At 36.5% G+C, this 20,140-nt stretch overlaps 1 protein-coding gene across 17 annotated transcripts in view; it reads right to left on the bottom strand.

Annotated features, from left to right (window-relative positions):
- fam13a (family with sequence similarity 13 member A) overlaps window positions 1-20,140 on the bottom strand; it is a 50,173-nt gene that overhangs the window by 5,954 nt on the left and 24,079 nt on the right. For 5 of the 17 annotated variants that reach the window (XM_077246105.1, XM_077246112.1, XM_077246103.1 and 2 more), the window contains 11 exons: window positions 18,970-19,011; window positions 16,077-16,118; window positions 15,756-15,923; window positions 14,002-14,158; window positions 11,633-11,706; window positions 11,122-11,161; window positions 6,130-6,232; window positions 3,004-3,069; window positions 1,376-1,592; window positions 1,151-1,292; window positions 828-909 (listed from right to left, as the gene is read on the bottom strand). In XM_077246105.1, coding sequence (XP_077102220.1) covers window positions 828-909; window positions 1,151-1,292; window positions 1,376-1,592; window positions 3,004-3,069; window positions 6,130-6,232; window positions 11,122-11,161; window positions 11,633-11,706; window positions 14,002-14,158; window positions 15,756-15,923; window positions 16,077-16,118; window positions 18,970-19,011 — 1,133 coding nt within the window. The remainder of the gene's footprint in view (window positions 1-827; window positions 910-1,150; window positions 1,293-1,375; window positions 1,593-3,003; window positions 3,070-6,129; window positions 6,233-11,121; window positions 11,162-11,632; window positions 11,707-14,001; window positions 14,159-15,755; window positions 15,924-16,076; window positions 16,119-18,969; window positions 19,012-20,140) is intronic. The other 12 variants (XM_077246111.1, XM_077246115.1, XM_077246107.1 and 9 more) reach the window with 5 other exon arrangements.

Raw genomic sequence — 20,140 nt, 5'->3', positions numbered from 1 at the left:
AGATCAGATGTTGTTTTCCTGGTTGGCCCAACCCACAAAGGTTAGTGAGAAATTACACCCGAAACAACATTTTGCTTGAACAAAACATCATGAAGGTGGGATTATCATGGCTTACATTTGAGCTGCACGATTCTGGATAAATTGAGAATCACGTTTTTGTTTTTTTCAAACATCACAATTCTCCCACTATTCTGAACAGACAACTAAACAAAATAACATGTAATTTACTAGAGGTTCTAACAAAATGTTAATTGCTGCAGTTTATTTAAAATGTTTAATCTGAAAGAATTTTTTTTTTAAATCATTAAATTTGAATGAATAATTCAATGACTCATTCATAAATACTTCACTTGTTTCATTACTTGATAAATCAACGCTTTTTGAACAAATCTCTTGACTGAATGATTCAATGCCAAATACATTTTTTAACAGTCACTTGTCATCAACCTCATGGCGTAATGATGTAATCATTATTTGTAGCACCATGTTACATTTAAAAAAGTGATCTGATCTATTTTGATAGCTACCGGAGACATTGTTTATATTCGAACTATAAACTTTTATCCCTGTACCTCTGTGATAGAATATTTGTAACACAGAAATGATGATACTGTGTGGTTGAAAATACTCTCTCTGGGTCAGCAGCAGCATCAATGCAGATTTGAATGTTTCGCTGTGATTTTGTCAAAGGTTTAATAGACATGTTTAATAGCCAAATCGTTGCAATTAGGAATAAAATTGCCTGGGTGTTTGAATCGAGATGGCGATCTTTTAACGATTAATCATGCAGCTCTAGCTTACATGATACAAACCACTTTCATTCATACCTTTTAAGTCTTTGCGCATCTTGGCCAGTTCATTCATCCAGCGCAGAACCTCTGGGTTGGCAGCTTTGTCGCCGTGTGAAGGCTGTAGAGAAAACACTAGACTCAACATTTGTAGCAAATAGAGCTAAATACATTTTGCACCGGCCATTTTCATCATGAAAATGGTACATTGACATTGTTTTCCAGAATAGACTGCTTCATTGATTAGAATGGGATCGATTTCTCAGTGTAGAAGTCGTAGGATTTTTAGTTGTCGCAACTTTTAAAAGGGACTCATCCAATCAGATATAATGTTTTACTATTTAGACATCACTTTCGCTCACCCTGTATTTGCGCTCATCCTCGAACTTCTCCTCAAACCTCCGGATCTTCTTCTTGAGTACGTGGATCCGCTTTGAAAGCTGAGCAGAGGTCAACTCTTCCCGGTCATCGTCGCAGGAGCCTAACGACGAACTCCTTCGCCTACTAAATGGAGAACAGCATTCATTTCACCCTCCGAAAAGCATACGATTTCCTCTTTCAGACCGTACAAGGGTTTGTTGTTTTACCTGACAAAGGAGTGGGCATTAGGTGGTGATGGAGGAACCTCTGTGTCGTCCAGATACTGCCGACCGTCTCCATAAGCGTAGAACCGTGGCGAGACCATTGGGTCGCTGTCCTCCTCCAGGAGCTGGCGAATCGGCTTGCCACCGGCATGGGGAGACAGACGAGCTTCCTCGCGGTCCATACTCTCCCTTTGCCACGACGAGTAGGCTGGCACTGGTTCTGTCAACACACAAGTGTTAAAATTGAGGGAAATGACAAAACAGCGTGGCTAGATTGCACAAGTCACTGACTAAAAAGCAAGCCAAACCGGGAACAAGTGGTAGATTTTGTCTGTGTTGATATACAGTCAGGGCCAAACAAACGTTTGAGTACATATTACATTTTAACTAGGCTGATATTCTATTGACCTTGTTGCTATTTCGGGCATTCTGAGGACAATATTGTTATGGTCAAACCCACTAGAATGTGAGCTATTCAGCTATTATTGTTTTTAACTTTGAGAAAGATAAGTACACTATCCCCTTTGTTAAATACACAATACACGTGTGCTTTTTCATTGCAGACTATTAAATGTAATCGTGACAAAGTGTTCTGAAGAGTATCATGCACTACAGATTATAAATCAAACAAAGTGAGCACATGCTGTGATATCGGAATGTTTTGTTTATTTACTATGCAGATGCTGGGATTGTAAAGTAAGGTCAGAAGAGCAATTTAACGAAGAATGTGGCGATAAACGCCGACTGCAATGTGACCTGTGGAACTCGCATGCATGATGGATCAAACTTGATCTTATCTGCTGTTATAAAGTTGATCTTGAGCATATTTACAGAGTTGAAGTGAAGGTAAAACCACTTGCATAAGGCAACGTTCATTAGGAAAAACAATAAAACAATGTGTTTTGTGTCCACGTTTGGGACTGTGCATTTTTTTAAATGATGTACCTAGTAAACTCTAAAAGAACATTAAAATACACATCAATAGTTTATGGGGCTATTAAAGTGGTTTCATGTGTTGTGGGTGATTGCTTAGCTGTTGCTATGCGGTTTTAAAAGAGTGTTTTTTACGGCACACAGCTACGCACTTGGCTAATCGTTATCAATGTTTAACATTCACAATATTAGCAGTAATAGCGGTGCCTTAGCAGGGATGCTATTGCATCATTTCAATACATGCACATACACTCATACACACGAACAAACAGCTCAACATGCTTTTCAAAATGCTGTGCAACCAATCTGGTACAGCTTAAATTCCTACAGGTCCTTTGCACTTTTTTTGTGTCATGTGCTTACAAGTCATGCTTGAGGAGCTAATGGGTCAGGTGGATCTCTCCCTCATGGCAGCGCATTTGGAGCCATTTTGTTGAGCCGGCATAATACATCCAAGCATGCGCTACAAGATGGCCTTTCACTGAAAGGCTCACAAAGTCTCAGTAGGCTATTGCGAACATAAATAAAGCCACATATTATTGTGCCTGTCCTCAAAGGCTGCAGTATGTTAGATGCTAGGTAGCTACATGCCAGTTTGGGCTGTTTTATGGGATTTCCATGCAGCTTTTAAAGGTCACTGGGGAAAGATGGGGCTCAGGGATATCAAGTTGTTAACAAAAGCAGATCGCAGCCCTTACCCTCATTGTGACTTGATTTTAAAAGGCTTTTGAAATCAAGGAAAGAAGCACTAAAGAAATGAGAATCTGAAAGACAAAAGGAAAGAAAGGTAACCAATGACGCAACTGTTATTCCGACCCAAGGAAATGATGAGACAGGCAGAAAAGCAGGCAGAGATGTATAAGATTGTGAACATCACAGCTGACAAACGTTTGGGCAAACCGCTGCCTCTTGGCCCTGCAGTGAGTCACCGCAATGTGCTTTGGCACCGGCTGCAGTGGGACAAAGGTCTGGCAGCTCAATGTTACATACAGACCTGAACACTCATTTGACCACTCCCATGAGCTAGAGCAACAGCTTGTTTTTAGTGCCACTGTATATTTACAGTCACGTAAACTCGATTCCAGCAACCGTATGCTACCAAAGATGTAAACAAAACACTTTAAGCAAGTATAATCATTTACCATTTTCATCTGCGGTTTTGTTCCACTTAGCATAATTGCTACAATTTATAGAATATTACCATGTATGCAAAACAAAATGCACAAAGCATTCCATTTGATTTGTTATATTTGAACAAAGTATTTTACCACACATAAAACTGATGTTATCAGTGGTCATGTTGTTCCACTCATCATAACAAACTAGGTAAAAAGCACTATGTATTACTCAAAATAGTTGTTCATTGTTCAAGTTTTGTTCTAAAAGAATCATGTTATCCGTGGCATAACTGATTTGTAATGCATAAATAAGTACAGTAATAATGCAAAACCGGACATTGACTACCCAAAAAAGTATTTATTTGAATTTTACAATAAATCTGGTCCCAAAACTATTACCATGTTATGTGTGACTAAGTTGTTCTGCTCAGCACAACAAACATGATTGCAAGGATTTGTAGAATATATCTAGGTAAAGTACACAAAACTATTCAAATTATTGATTTGTATAGCTCTTTTCATGTTTTTTTTATATTGAGTTGCTCCATTTAGCATAAACAGCTAGGATTTGCAGAATAAAACAAGGAAATATGCACCCCAAAAATAGTGAGTTTATTTACAGTAAATATTAGTTTATTTACAATAAAATTGTCCCAAAACTAATCTTTTTCATTATGTTTTCTGCAATTTTTATTGGTAAAATTATTTGCAAGGATCTGTGCATAAGATGTCAATCAAATGCCAAATAAATGGCCTTAAAATTATGTAATTTAATTCCAAGTTCGACTTATTTACTAGTAATAACGCTTTTCTCAATACATATTTTATAACTACCAAAAAAACAGAAAACCTTTGAAAACATTAAGACAGCATATGGAGGAAATATATCATGTTGCACTCCCAGGAATGTCTCTACTTTGCAAAACCACAGGGCGATTTTTTTTTTGTGACCATCTTAGTCTAACAGTCAACCGAGATGTGTCATTATGTAAGCAGCCTTTGAAGCTCTCACTAGAGGGTGCCACAGAACAAGTACATTATACAGTATAGAGATCCTGCCAAGGCTGTGACCACAATATTAAGCACTATATTAAAGTAAAGGGTAACTGTGAATCAACATGGCAAACCTGTCAGCAGGGCAGCTCCATATATGTGCACTTCACTGCCTAGGGCACATCTGTGCCAGGCCTCGAACGGAGAATTCTAGAAATCGTACACTACAACATTTTCAAGGTCAATGCGAAAAGGGGTGTGTTTGCGCATGTTTGTACAAGTTTACAACTGGCACGTGCTGCACGAACAGAAGAGGAAACAGGAAGGGAGACTGTTGTGAATAGCCATGACAAGTTTAAAAGGCTGAGAAGTGACGTGCACATAGCAACAGCTCTCAGACTCCAGGATTTTAAGCTCCTCCTGTTTCACTTCTCAGTTGCTATGACTATACGGTCCTCCACTTGTAGAGCCGAATGTCTGCTTGTTGCTAGGCTCACCCTCCTACACCCCAAACAAATTTAAACACTGAAGATGACAAATGCGGTTCATCGTCGTAAACTTGACTGAAACGCAGCAGCTGTGAAAATGCACCAAACCACCGTGGCTGATAAAACTCATTTTAGTGCGATGCATCTGATCAGTGAAGTTCATTTTGATTTCATAGACTGCTTGTATAAAACATGGCCTTATACAAAGTAAAATATTATTTTGAAAAAAATAACTAAAACAAAAACATAAAAATTGAAATAATCTTTCTATCTATCTATCTATCTATCTATCTATCTATCTATCTATCTATCTATCTATCTATCTATCTATCTATCTATCTATGATTTGATGAATAAAAAAGTGCTATGGTCATATTTATAAATCAATCTATACATTAAAATTAACAAAATATAAATAAAAACACTTATACATACATTATACATATTACATATATATTTAATATATAGTATTTATATAGTCTATACATATTACATTTATATTTAATATATAGTATTTATATAGTCTATAATCTATATTTATAAATTAATCTATACATTAAAATGATATGAAAAAAATAAAAACAAAAGAATATTTAATTTTATCTCAAATAATATGATGAATAAACAAGAAAGTGCTATTGTCCATATTCATTAATACACATTAAAATTAAATAAAATTAAATAAAAACCTATATAATCAATATATATATATATATATATATCTTAACAAATATGATATGTAAACAAAGCAGCACAAATATGCAATCAACAGCCTTTCGACTGTTTACAAACAGAGAATTATGGCCAAAGGGGAAGTGTGGGAAGAGAGAAAAAAACATGCAACTGCAAGAACCGCATCTGAATCCAGTGCAAACTCAATAAATCCCAGAGGCATCCGAGTCAAAATTGTCAAGGGACATCGCAGGGCTTTGAAGTAGCTGTGGCTAGAACCTCAGTACTTGCAACAACAATGCACAAAAAAAGCATAGCTAGCACGCTGTTGCAATGCAAAATAAGCCTCTCTACGCTAACAGCAACACCGTATGCATGAGGAGGAAAACAGATTGCAGACTACTTGTAATCTTCTTCCTCAATTAAGTGACTTAATAATACCCACTGCATGAGGACACAATGTGGGCAAGGCAGACTTGCAGCTGCCGCCCATGTGCAGAGAGAGAGACAGCAACAAAGCGAGGGACACAAATAAAAATAAAAAAACACTGACCTGCCCAGTTGCTGTCGTTTGTCAGAGTAGAAAGGTCCAGTCGAGGGACATCATCACACGGCTCTGTGCCACTAAGAGCCTCCAGAATCTTCATGGCAGGCGTCTAGCAGAGAAAAGAGTGAAGGATAAACACCAACTACAGCAGAGTGGGGGTAGTGCGCTTCTTAAGTTGAGCAATACCCTGCCTGCGTCTGCCCTCGTCTACTTACAGGCTGGGAGGAGGCAGGGGGCGGCACTGCAGGACAAACCCCTGCCTGCTGATTGGCTGTCTTCATTCTCAAACCCCACCCATGTTCCTTGCAGGGTAGGTGTGGCTAATTTTATGTTATTTTCACTCTCTCTACCTCTCCCTTTCTCTCTGAGCAGCTGTGTGTCCCAGAGAGAGAGAGAGAGAGAGAGAGAGAGAGAGAGAGAGAGAGAGAGAGAGAGAGAGAGAGAGAGAGAGAGAGAGAGAGAGAGAGAGAGAGAGAGAGAGAGAGAGAGAGAGAGAGAGAGAGAGAGAGAGAGAGAGAGAGAGAGAGAGAGAGAGAGCACGCAAAGCACGCAGGCAGAAATGCCTTCCCAATCTTTTCACTTTATCATTGCCGGGACTCTTCCCCCTGTTTCGGCAATGATCAAATCACGCAGGAGGGGTCACAAAGGGTGCAGACAATTCATCCTACTCGGTCACTCGCACAAACACACACTTCCGCCACTGGGGCGTGGGATGGGGTCTATTTCTGGAGCACAGGGGGACTTTTCCCTCACTGCACTGTATTAAGGATTTTGCAAAGTTGCAAATAAAAAAAGATTATTGGAAATTCCATTTCAGATTTTCTACTTTAAAATTTCACATTTAATTCAGTGTCTTAATTGCCATATTGTTAAATTTACTAACAACTTCAACCAAAAAAAGAGTGTACATGCCCTGCATTACCGACAGCATGACACACAGTCTTGTTTTCTGTTATTACGGCACACAGGGCTTACTCATGCTAATGCAACTGGATTTGAAACGCACTTGTGCCATTGCAGACGTGCTATTTTTGTCGATGTGATTTTCATTACGTGCCCATAATGGTCCATAATTCCAACACTCCTGATTATGTGTCAATCCAAACTTTGAATGAGGACTTTGTGCCGTTTAAAGTTGTGCACATGACTCTGTAAAATGCCAACATGCCAAGAGACGTGATGTTTATTACCACCAGAGGAGATAAGGAACAGAATGGGAAACAGACTGTCCAGACATCCTGAATGTGAAAACTCTGGCACTTCAAATGGAAGGAGACAAAAAGTAAACATTTAACCTGAAATGCGCCTCATTGCACAAATACAACACTCATTAAAACTGATAATAAAATAAACAGCAGTTTCATTTGCAGGCCAACTGCTCATTTATAACAAGAATGTGTTAACAGTATGAACGTAAATGTATATACAACATCTACATGCTTTTGTTTAAACCATGACGAAAGCGACTTAAAGACCTGAGCGGCTGATCCAAATCTCCATCAGATTTGGAGTCTTTACATGATGTTTGTACCAGAAAAATCTCTCCAATCAAGGGCAATCAACACTAAACAATTCTTTAGATAATCTTGTCATCACCTGTTCACGTCATGATTAAAGAGGTGACATGTATAATGAGATTATATGGCTGATGAGATTGGAGTTGTTATGGATAGAAATATTTCAATCTACACATCTCATCATATCCAGAGATGCCAAAACACTAGTAATCTAGAAACTCAAACTGTGTTGTTGAAAAGTTAGGGGGGAAATTCAGCGTTTAAAATAAGAGGAATAAACTTAAATTAAATAATAATTAAAAAAACTAAAATAAATAATAAGAAATAAAAAAATAATAATAATTCCATGCATGATGAACATTTTATTTGAAAATGCCCTGCATTAAAAAAAAAATTAGTATGGAGATCTTTTGTTCATAATGCATGCATTTCAAACAGTGTAATCCTTAACTGAACTTACTGAAGATGAAAAAGTTAAAGGTGTACTCATAAAGTAATGTTTTGTTTGTAATGTTGGTTCGCAGATACTCATACCACTACATAAATGCTATATTCAGCCCAGATTAATTCATTCCATAAGAGTCCAATAACGATTACAGAGTGTTACCGAGATTAAGTAGTATTCGGCTGGTCATGTGATCTCAACATTACAGACCCCATAGGGCAAAGCTCTTGATGTGTCAGTCTTCATCTGGCATGACTTCAATAACTTTTTTTGTCTAAAAATACTATTAATATCTTTATGTACTGATTAAACTTTTAATAAGGGCAAAATTACAGAGTGCACATTTAAAAGTCATTAAATGTGAAACTAAGATAAAATAACGAATTTACCATAAATAAATAAAAAAAGATTCATTACTGAATTGACATGCTCAATGTAGAAACCAAACAGTCAAAGTTAGCTTTAATTACTGGTGAACGGATAAAGCTCTGCATACGTGTAAAGGATTGTGCCTTTCAACACATTCAAAGAAAAAGTTCTCTAATCAGCTGCCAGAATCAACGAAATGGGAAACTCTTATACCACAATGCATTGCATACGTGTCACAGCTCATTTACAACATGTTCTAAATGTTAGAGTGCATGAATGAGTAAGATCTCACGCATCACATGCAATGACACTGATTCAACACGAATGTGACATCACAATGACAGCAAATTATGTTTGGGCTTAAAACCACAATTCCTTGTTAAAAAATAATCAAAGTAGTCTTTCATTTTAAAAGGGAACATTACAAACATCTTTGAAGGACAAAGTGAAAGGAAACTGAATTGCTTGATTTCTATATTTAGTCTTATTATATAGTCTTATTTAGACTAGACTATTTTACAGACTGAACTGTCGATACAGAAATATTTCAACACAGGATGTTTGTGACTATATCAACTCTTTCACTGACCCTCAAAGTATTTGACACTTGAATCACTCTTAAAATGTATGAATGTCATTGCATCACTAAAATAAACAAACCAAGTGTCATTCATTTGAAAGAATAATAGCACAAGCACTACATCTAATTTCAAGGAGTTTGTTAGTTTTAATACACTTAAAAATAAAGGTTCTAAAAAGGAATGAAAGAGAAGAACCAGATCGGGTTCCTGAAAGAACCATTTTTTCTTCGTTTGAAGAATTTTAATCATCTCAAGGTTAACAGTTTACAATAAGGTTCACTGGATAACAACATTAATTACCATGAACTAATAATGAACTGCACTTCTACAGCATTTATTAATATCTTTGTTAATTTCAACATTTACTAATACATTATTAAAATCTTGTTAACATTAATGCACTGTAAACTAACATGAACAAACAATAAATTAACTAACGTTAACAAAGTAACGTACAGTACATAGTACAGTAACAAAAGTATTGCTCATGGTTAGTTCATGATAGTTAGTACATTAATTAATGTTAACTAATGAACCTTATTGTAAAGTGTCTAAATAACCTTTTTCAACTATAAAGAACCTTTTGTGGAATGAAAAGATTCCATGGATGTTTAAAGGTTATTCATAGAACATAGGTGCCAAAAAAGAACCTTTATTTTTAAGAGTGTTCAAATACTATGGGACAACTGTGTATCAGTACTTGGAGGACAACCAACGACGTGCAACAATTGTCACAGCTTTATAAACCGAGTGGTCTGAACATGCAGGAAGTCAACTAAAGCCGAGGGTTTTGGTCAATTGGCACATTGAAATTAAACAGTGCCAGAGCCCAGATGGCATGACAGCAGGGTAAAGGTGGGTGCTGGTTCAACAAATCCAGAATGCTTTCACAGTAACACCAACAGATACTGATATCGAATTGTTTTCGATGCAATTCAGATGCTTTCCTATTGCCTTTATCCAAAGATCTGATAATGTATATCAATGTTGACATGTACCAAACAGTCTTAAAGTGATAGTTCACCCAAAAATGAAAATTCTGTCAGAAATTACCTAAGACCTTCGTTCATCTTCGGAACACGAAGATATTTTTGATGAAATCTGAGAGCTGGATCATTCCTCCATAGGCTTCTTCAGGGATTGACACTTGCCAGCCCTGAAAAGTTATTAAAGACATCGTTAAAATAGTCCAAGTGACTACAGTGGCTCAATCTTAAGTCTATCAAACGACGAGAATACTTTTTGTGCGCAAAAACAAACAAAAATAACGACTTTATTTCAACTATTCATTTCCTTCTCTGTGGGCCTCGAGTCAGTTAGCGTAGTGTGATAGCGTAGAGCTACGTCACACGTAGGCTCACTATTGGCTGACGCTGGTCATGTGTGTGATGCGTGTGACGTACAACAACAGAAGCTTACGCTATTATACTAGTGAACTGAGTAGAGGCCCACAGAGAAGGAAATGAATAGTTGAAATAAAGTCGTTATTTTTGTTTGTTTTTGCGCACAAAAAGTATTCTCGTCGCTTGATAAACTTCAGATTGAGCCACTGTAGTCACTTGGACTATTTTAACGATGTCTTTAATAACTTTTCGGGGCCGGCAAGTGTCAATCCCTGAAGAAGCCTATGGAGGAGTGATCCAGCTCTCAGATTTAATCAAAAATATCTTAATTTGTGTTTCGAAGATGAACGAAGGTCTTACGGGGTTGGAACAACATGAGGGCGAGTAATTTCTGACAGAATTTTAATTTTTGGGTGAACTATCCCTTTAACACCCCCTGTAACAGACAATCAGAAGACATTGTGAAAGCCTAAAGATTTAGTACAGCTGTCTATTTGGCGTCCTTTCTGCCGGTGTCTTCTCACCTACGAGAATAATCCACTCACTCAAGTATGTTGTTCGTCTACATTTTTCTTTTAAAAAAAACAAGGCTGTGATTACAGGATCTAGTCGCAATAAAAAAAAAAGTGAACTGTGTAGGGTGCTCAAACTAAAAAAATAATTTTAAAAGGACATACAAAGCAGGAAAGAAAAATAGATAATGGCAGGAAATATGATACAGGAAAAAAAATAACTACACTCACCTGAATAAAATTTAACCCATGTTCCTTTTGATGGTTCCCCCTAAAAAATATATTTCATTAGTGATATTGTAACAGCATAACATTGCTATTTTCTAAAATTATCGATTAACTGATCAATCTGTAAAGAGCAGACTGAAATGATCAGGGATATGGTTTTAAAAAAATGTATTGTTTCACATGCTGGGATCCAGTGTGCAGAGTGGTAGGTGCTACACAAGGTCAGAAACGGCACAAGATTTGACCTTCAGTGATTTTACTCGTATTGTTAAATCAGAGTGTTTCATCATTTATGACCACTAAATAAGCAACATTGCACTGTAAATGTGGGCTACATGGTATTATTTTCAGGTTCCCGATCTCAAAAACCCACGGGGATCAGTTATCCAAGATTAGTTTCAATAGATGGGGTTTTGGGAACAGAAGATTTCTCGTGATGTGACCCATTTAAATTAATTCTACTGCCCAACATGCATAGAACTGCACATAATGCATTCAGAGGTGTTTAAATTACCTGTTATCAGCTGATGTCATGTTATCCGTAGCATTTCTATCGTAAGCCCCAGGTGGCTCTTGGCATTCCATTGGCTAGATTTAAAAGAAAACCAACACATGTATTTTAATATGTTAAGAGTAAGACAACAAAGAAAACATAAACCAACATTTAATAAAAATCTAAATAAATAAATAATGTGACGTGTAAGGTGTGCTAAAAGTGTGCTAATATCCAATGCTATTACCTAGGATGCATATACAAGTTTTGCAGCAGTCAAATTCAGGGTTATTATTATTTATTATTATTTAACAGTTGTAAAAGTGATACACACTGGACAGTATCCACCTAGTGTAACTTCAAACATATAAAGTCCAAAAAAAATGTTTTTTTATAAATTCTGTGTACAACAATTTGCTTGAAAAGATGAACTAAAAAACAAACATGAACTTTGTAATTTCTGTAATAAGTCATATTTAACGCATTTGCTTTAATTCTAGGTTTACTATAAGTTACGTTTTGATTTGTATGTGGTGTCAGACTTTTGTCTACATTACAAACCGAACATCTAATTATATTGGTTATCTGCCAATAAAATGCCCATCTTGGTCAACCACAAGTTGCCCAAGAGATGTTTTTGTATAACCAACACATTACTAAAACATCTTTAATAGTGTCTAATGCACGTCACTGTGGTGTACCGACAAATGCTTTGAACACTGTGGTCTGATCTGCTGAGGTAAATGCAAATCACACACCTAGCATAAACATGAGTCAGTGTCTTCGTCAAAACACTATTAAGACAAAAGCGAGCCCTGCAATTTACCTCTCATTTTCTAGAGAGGTAAATTGAGATACATTGTGTGTTGTCGGTCTCCCATGAACAAGGACAAGAAAGATTTTAAGATAATTAGCTGTTCCTGTCACTGTTTCGTACCACTGTGTTTTTTTTTAATTCAAGAAAAACTGATGTCATTTCAGGTCTCCCGACTGCAACCTTTTTTCCTTCCAGTGCGACTAAATTTTGATAGAGGTCGCGTCCACCACGTTGCCCAACTGATAAGAGCTGCCATTTCTGTTGCTTCATGAGAAATGGCTCTCGTTTGCCGGACCGTTTATCAGCTCAGAGAGCAATGATAGACAGTGCAACGCAAGCTCAGAACAGGTTTACTCACAAGCAGATCTCGAGCACGCGACATTGTTACTACACAGAGCTGGGAGATCCAGTGAGAAAGCGTTTGAATTCGCCGAGGGCAAAGAATTCTATGTTATAAAACCAGATCAAACAGCGCTGACGTGGAAAACAGGAGAAACATTGTACCATGAACAAACAAGTTATAGAAGGCTTTTCAGTCCACAAATCACCAATATTCAATCCTGACAGTAACCACGGTATTGTGGCAGAAATAGTTGATTTTATTTTTTATTTTTACATTATTCATCTCATATACAACCTTTTGAGAGTGAAATTCAAGCAAGTGCTTCACATTTTTTCATGCACTTCCAACCTCTAAATATGATCCAATTTTAAGAATGCTTTTAATGTGATGATTTGTAAAACTAAAAGTTTAAAGGTATAGGAAAACTAACACTTTCTGGCAAACAAGCACTTTTATTTTAAAAAAGATATAAAATTACCACTACAACCGGTGAATGGCGGCAGAGGAGTACTTAATGGCTTATTAGTCATTCCCTACCTTATGGAAAAAGTAGGAAGTCACAAGTTATGAAAAACTAAAGATTTTCTTCAAATTGTGACTGAATTACATAGAAAGCAAGTAAAGAGTGCTATTATAATCACTGAAGCTGCCAGTCTGTTCAGGATGATACTATAGAACAATAGTGCATTTACCAAAAAAAATTTCCTATAAAAATTCGTTTTTTGCATGTTACTGATGTCAATAAAAGTTAATTTTACTATTATCGGCACCCATTGACTACCATCTTCCATAGTAGGAACAAAAATACTAATGAAGCCAATGGCTACTGTCAACTGTCTGGTTACCAACATTCTTCAAAGCATCGTCTTTTGTGTTCAACAGAAGAAAGAAACTCATACAGGTTTGGAACAGCTGATGACAAAACATTTTTTGGGGTGAACTATCTATTTAAGTGGTTGCACAGCTGTTGCCAATTGGTTGCTTACCTGGCCCAAGTAAAAAAATAAAATAAAATAAAATAAAAGCGATTTCATTGTCCGGCAAGTGAAAATTGTAAGTCTTATTGCATGAACACTATGGGATAAGTTACATTCCTAAATTGAATACTTTTGGTTAGTGGTTTGTTGAAATCACTAACCCTAAGTAAGAGCAATTGTAATAGTGATGCTTGCCTTGTGTGCAGAAAGAGATAGAGAAGGCCATGGAGATAAGACCAAAAATCAGACTTACAGTGGGGGCGTCCTGGTTGTCAGAGAGCTCAGTCAGTGTGGGACTGTGTTTGGGCTTCCTGTTTCTCTGAGCCTCGTGTGCCAGAGTCAGACGCCTGTCACACTCCTCTGTGACCCTCACACCCGGAGACGGGATGTTCTCTTTATCACCCTCGACCCTGAGAAAGACACCGTTCACTTTCAGACACCACAGAATTATGAGAGATGAGACTAGGACTTCCTGTGCTTGTCATTTACTCAAGGGATCAAATTCTAAGACCACAGCAGAAATGAACCCGTAGCTGTGATACCTCGACTACTTAAAGCAGACGTGACTGTTTATTTACATCTATGTAACAGCACAACTGTTGAGCCACTAATCTAATGTTTTCAGTGTCTCTGTAGATAGTTTGCTTAGAGTTTGTGTCAACAGGATTAGTTTGATCGCTCTGAGATCCAGGCATCAACAACCCAAGCTGGAACGGAAATTAGATTCATAGGCATCAACAACCCAAGATGGAATGGAAATTAGATTATTTAAAAATTTGCATCTAACATGTTTAAATCACTGTGATTATATGGGATTAACTAAACACTTTTGTGAAGTTAAAATTAGCCATAGGCTGATTGGTTTGCTGATAATCTTAAAATAGCCAAGTATCTACAATCATCTGATATTCATATTCAGTGTCGGCTGCAGAAAGCTGAACATCCTTGTAAATGGATAAAGCACATTTAAAAAAAATGTTTTATTTATTATTTATTTGTTAAAATTTGTTTAAAATATTAGTTTTAATATTAAAATATTTTGTTAAAGTGTTAAATGCAAGTTTTCTGTGCATCTTAAGTGCATATCATTGCATATAAGTTATATATACAATATAAATTATATATATATATATATATATATATATATATATATATATATATATATATATATATATATATATATATATATATAACTGTATATACTGTTGCGTAGTAGATGCCAAAAGTCTGAGACCATTTGGTATCAAATTTCTGAATTTGGCATTATTTCCAGGTTTCCAAAATAAATAAATAAATAAAATAATTTTTAATCAAAAATACAGTAAAAATAAGCGAAGCTGAATTTTCAGCATCATTGCTCCAGTCTTCAGTGTCACATGATCCTACAGAAATCATTTCAATAGGCTGATTTCTTATTAATTATCAATATTGAAAACAGTTGTGCTGCTTAATATTTTTGTGAAAAAACTGTGATATTTTTTTTTCAGGATTATTGATGAATAGAAAGTTCAAAAGAACAGCATTTGAAACAGAAATACTTTGTAACATTATAAATGTATTTTCTGTAATTTTCTATTAATTTAATGCATCCTTGCTGAGTATAAGTAATTTTTTTTTTTTTTTACTTTAAAACTTTTGAACGGTAGTATAATATATTCTCTAATATATAACTCAATGCATTTCTATGTTAATCAGTTTCTTTCAGTTGTGCATTTATATCAGAGATATAACCTAGATTGCAATCACACCAAACAACTTGCTAATTGTTGTGGAGTGGCTGTAAAGATTGAAATCACAGATGTGAATTGCAGCGAAACTACCAAGGTAAGTTAATTTAGCAGTTTTGATGAGTTGAAATACATCTTGGGCAACTAAGAACCATGTAACGTTGTGACTGGACAACTGGTTGCTCAGTACACAGACAAGCTACCATGCCGTTTGGCTGCAGTCGCACCAGAGTCAACAGATCCCAAGAAAAGCTGTATTTCAGGAGTAACCTGTTCCTACCTGAAGTTCTGCTCCTGTTCTCGTAGATGTCTCCTCCTCTCTCGGGCCGTTGTCACAGGAGATGAAAAGCAGGCAGTTGTATCCAAGCCCTCTGAACTCTGACCTGTGTGCATGCGTGTGTTGAAGAGGTGCTGCTCGACCGCTGAGCGAATAGTCTTCTCCAGAAAACTGGGTAGAGAGAGAGAGAGGGGGATGTTAATGGTCAAATGATGATTGCTTTAATTACATGAACAATGGAACTCTTCTGTCTATCTAGAAGACCGACTAATCATTGATTCAAATAATTGAATTGTTATATTTTGGCAATGCATAATCACTTACTCTGTTAAGTCAGGTCTGCAGTGTCCAGGAGAGATTTGTGAGCTGAAGAGAAGAACATGTGAAAGAAGGGAAAAAATACTGAATTATTAAGCTTTAATAAAAGTCAATGAGGCCCAAAACAACATTGGACCCATTGACTTATATATATATATATATATATATATATATATATATATATCAATGCAGTTTTCCAAATATTTCAATATAATTTGTATTCCACAGAAGGAAAGTTATACATTTTAGGAACGACTTGATGGTGAGTAAAAACTTTCTGTTTTGCATCAGTTTTATACAATTCATCTTTATGATGTTGTGGGTGGTTGAAAGGGTGTTACTATGGGGTTGCTAAGGTGTTCTGAGTAGTTTTGGAGGCATTGCTAGGGTGTTCTGGGTGGTGTGCTGCTTAATATTTTTGTGCACATCATGCTACATATTTTCTTCAGGAAACCGACAGAATTTATTTTAAATAGAATTTTTTTTTGCAACAATGTAAAAATCTTTACTTTCACTTCTGATAATTTTAATGGATTCTTGCCTAATAAAACTAATTTACTTGTTTTGTTTTAATTCTTACTGATCCAAACTTTTGAACGGTAATATACATTTATATATAGTTACTCTTGTCAACTCAGTGAGCTTCCCCGTTAATCAGGTTTAAACAGTTGTAAACTGATATCAGAGATACAACCTACAGTATCACAAACAATCATAACAAAATATTTTAATTTGTCATTTTTATCCAATTGTTTACCTATTTTTTTTTTTTAGGTCAGTGCCGTTGTGGGTTTTTGTTCTTTTGCTGTTGTAGTCTGTAAGAACCTTTGAAACAACTGAAATCATTTGGCGTGTTGTTGATATGGAACTGTAATGCGGTCAAGACCTGGAACTACTTTAGCCGTGATTTTCCCTGAAAATAATCGCACACCTTAGAACGTTCATCAACCAATCAGATTCAAGCATTCAACAGCCCCGTAGTATAAGCATTGAATAGAACACTGCATTGTACACATTGTTTTGAAGCCAGGAAATCTCCTATTGGTTTACTAACCTCGTCCGACCATCCAAATAAAAAAAACAAATAGGATTTACAACAAACAAAAAAAACGATTTAAATACTCTTACATTGAAAAGAAAGTTCCATGGTAAAAATAGCAGCATTATCTTTTGTTTCCGGAAATACTGCAGACACAACAGTTATGTCTTTACCAGCAACGCTCTCATGGTCAGAGCCAGTAAACCACTCACACCTGACAACTCGCTATTTAAACACCATGAGTGAGTAAACTATTTTCTCAGTATTGAGCAGTATCAAAAGGAATGACCATAGACGCAAACGTAGAAGCTATAAAAGACTGGCAAGAATATGGCAGTGAGAACAGATAAGCGTTGAGACAGAGGACTAAAGATGATTTGATGAGGTCTGTCGGTCTTGCATAACACAGCGGTCATAGGGTGCACTCCAAGGGCGAGGACTGAGTAGAAGCTGGCACGAAAACTAGTCTGATACCCTAGTCATTTCTTCCATACAGTCATCTCCCAAATCTAGTTAACAGCTGTGGTCTAAACAGGAGGGAACCAAACTAGCGATGCTAACCGAAAACACGTCCAAACTATGGAAGTCAATGGGAAAGTCAATTGTTTCGTCATCCATATTCTTCAAAATATCTTAGTTTATGTTCAGCAGAAGAAAAAAATCAACACAGGTTTAGAACAACCTTAGGGTAAGTAAATGATGACAGAATTTTTGGCTGAACTATCCCTTTAAGGATCATAATGCAAGTATTATGTCATCAATATAAGCTTAATGTCGATGGGTATGGGGTATGGAAAGTGCCTTTTGCCATTTTGATTTTAAAAATGTCTTACTGTATTTTTTGATCAAATAAATGGAGTCTTGCTGAGCGGCTTTCAAAAACATAAAAATAAATCTTGCCAATCAACATAATTGTATACATCTCTCTCAATAGATATAACTTTTTGTTGCAGTAGAAAACCCAATAACTATAAAACACCAAAGCTAATAAGACCTTTATTTGGCAGACAAAAATGATTTATTCAATGACTGACATCTTTTCAAAACACACCTCAACCATGTACAGTACACACCCGAACAAGAGGTTAAAGGTTACAGAAAACACACTAGTATATTATATTTACTCGCTTGCATTCCTTAATGACATTAGCAAAGTGGTTGGCTGAAACCTCAACACTGTGTAAAAAACCCAAGTTCAATTAAGATTTCTCCTTTTGTGTCAAAGTCGTAAGCGTTGGTAATGATATGAGGATACGTTTTTCATTTTCATTTTTGTGTGAACTATTCCTTAAGACTTTCTGCTCCTGTTCACAGCACTAGTGACAGAGAGAGTGTGAGCGTCTGCACCGCGAGGGCTGGGTTGGGTAAACTATGTGATGGGAAATGTGTGAAGGGTCAGTTGCTATGGTACGAGAGGGGACCTGAGCTGATGCAATGATTCAACACATGAAGGAACTGAGAAAACAACCACAGGAGAGGTTTGTTTTGACCTGTTCGCTCCCAGATTCATCCCGCTCAGACCGTACTCAACCGGAAACCATTAGCAGCTGTCCCTGACATGACGCTAAGAGGATTTCGGTTGTTTCATTTGTTCATGTTGTGTTATGTAAAAGATTTGTGACATTTACTTTCCTACCACAATTCACCATGTACAAAATTAATACGAAGTTGTTGTGTCAAATCTGAGGGCGTAAATTGAGACCTTGTTCCCTGGTTTGCACAATAAAACAACCCGTATCTAGATCATTTCCATTTTGAGAGATTATAAAAAGTTCATTCACACCACCAAAATAACATGTTTTTCAGCAGCAGGGAGAACAGAAGGAACGAGAGAGTGAGAGAAACTGTGACTGGTCCTACCTAATATAAAAAGGAGATATTGGTCTTTCATCTTCTTGGAAGCTGGAATGGAGAAGAAACCGGTCAGAATCACTGAACAGCACAATCTACACATTTCTGGCATTTGCCAGAGTAAACAAAACCGTTTTTTTGGAGCACCTGGTCTGAGTGTCTAAGAGTGCCTATTGTCTGGTGAACAATGAACACGTAGTGCCACAGTTCAGGGCTTTTGTTTGACTTGTCTCCAGTAATTACTACAGCTGGAAAGAAGCGTATCCACTCCACATGCTGGAGTCTGGCCAACAAAACATGATGAGCTCAGGAGTGGATGTTCCACAGATTCAGATTTGTTGGGAAACAATATTGTAATGGAGAACAAAACAATCGACATCTCCAAGAAACCAGTGGTACTGCATTAGAATCAATAAACAATGGCTAATATAGTCATGATATAGTAGCGGACTGGCCCATAAAATAAAAAAAAGAAAGAAAAGAAAACAACGCTTTTCTTTTTGAGAGGAATATCTGTGGAAATGGATTAAAAACTGTAAAACGTGTTGAAAGGAGCAGAGTAATACACACAAAAAAAATACATTAAACTATTTTTGTAAAACATTTATCAGATTTTTACAAAACATTGATAAACAATCATCAAATATCAAATATATTATATATATATATATATATAACACCTGCCAACACGCCAAATGCGGGTGGATTTCAGCGGCGGTGTGTAACACAGTCACTCCTATGCCTGAATTTCATATATAATATATACATTTTTCAATTGTAGTCTTTTAAAGTGCAATGTAGTGTTAAAATGTAAAAAATATAGATTTTTCGATGAATCGATAATGAAATATTAGAAACGCTTTTAATACTCATTTTCCACAGAATAGATACAGGATACAAGCTGCTCTTTCTCGCTCTCTCATCTCTCCGACAGCGAGGTACACACAAACCCGCCTCCACTCACTCACTCCATTCATTTGCTCCAGATGAATGTTGTTGGTGTTACAGGACTTGAATTTCCGCAGATTTTGTGCTCCCACCCAAAGTAAATACACATAAAGATGCCTCTCAGCACTGAATTTAGTTATTTTTCGCTGCTCATTGCGCTTAAACAGTCAAATACACACAAAACAATGTCAACATGCCGGTCTTGGCGAGTATTCATGTAAACACTGTCACT

This window comes from Siphateles boraxobius, unplaced genomic scaffold (assembly GCF_051911475.1).
Source record: "Siphateles boraxobius isolate OS27281-9 unplaced genomic scaffold, OSU_SipBor_1 29, whole genome shotgun sequence".
In the NCBI taxonomy this organism is placed as follows: domain Eukaryota; kingdom Metazoa; phylum Chordata; class Actinopteri; order Cypriniformes; family Leuciscidae; genus Siphateles; species Siphateles boraxobius.
The sequence above is the reverse complement of the archived record's forward strand: the minus strand, read 5'-3'. Positions and strand labels throughout refer to the sequence as shown.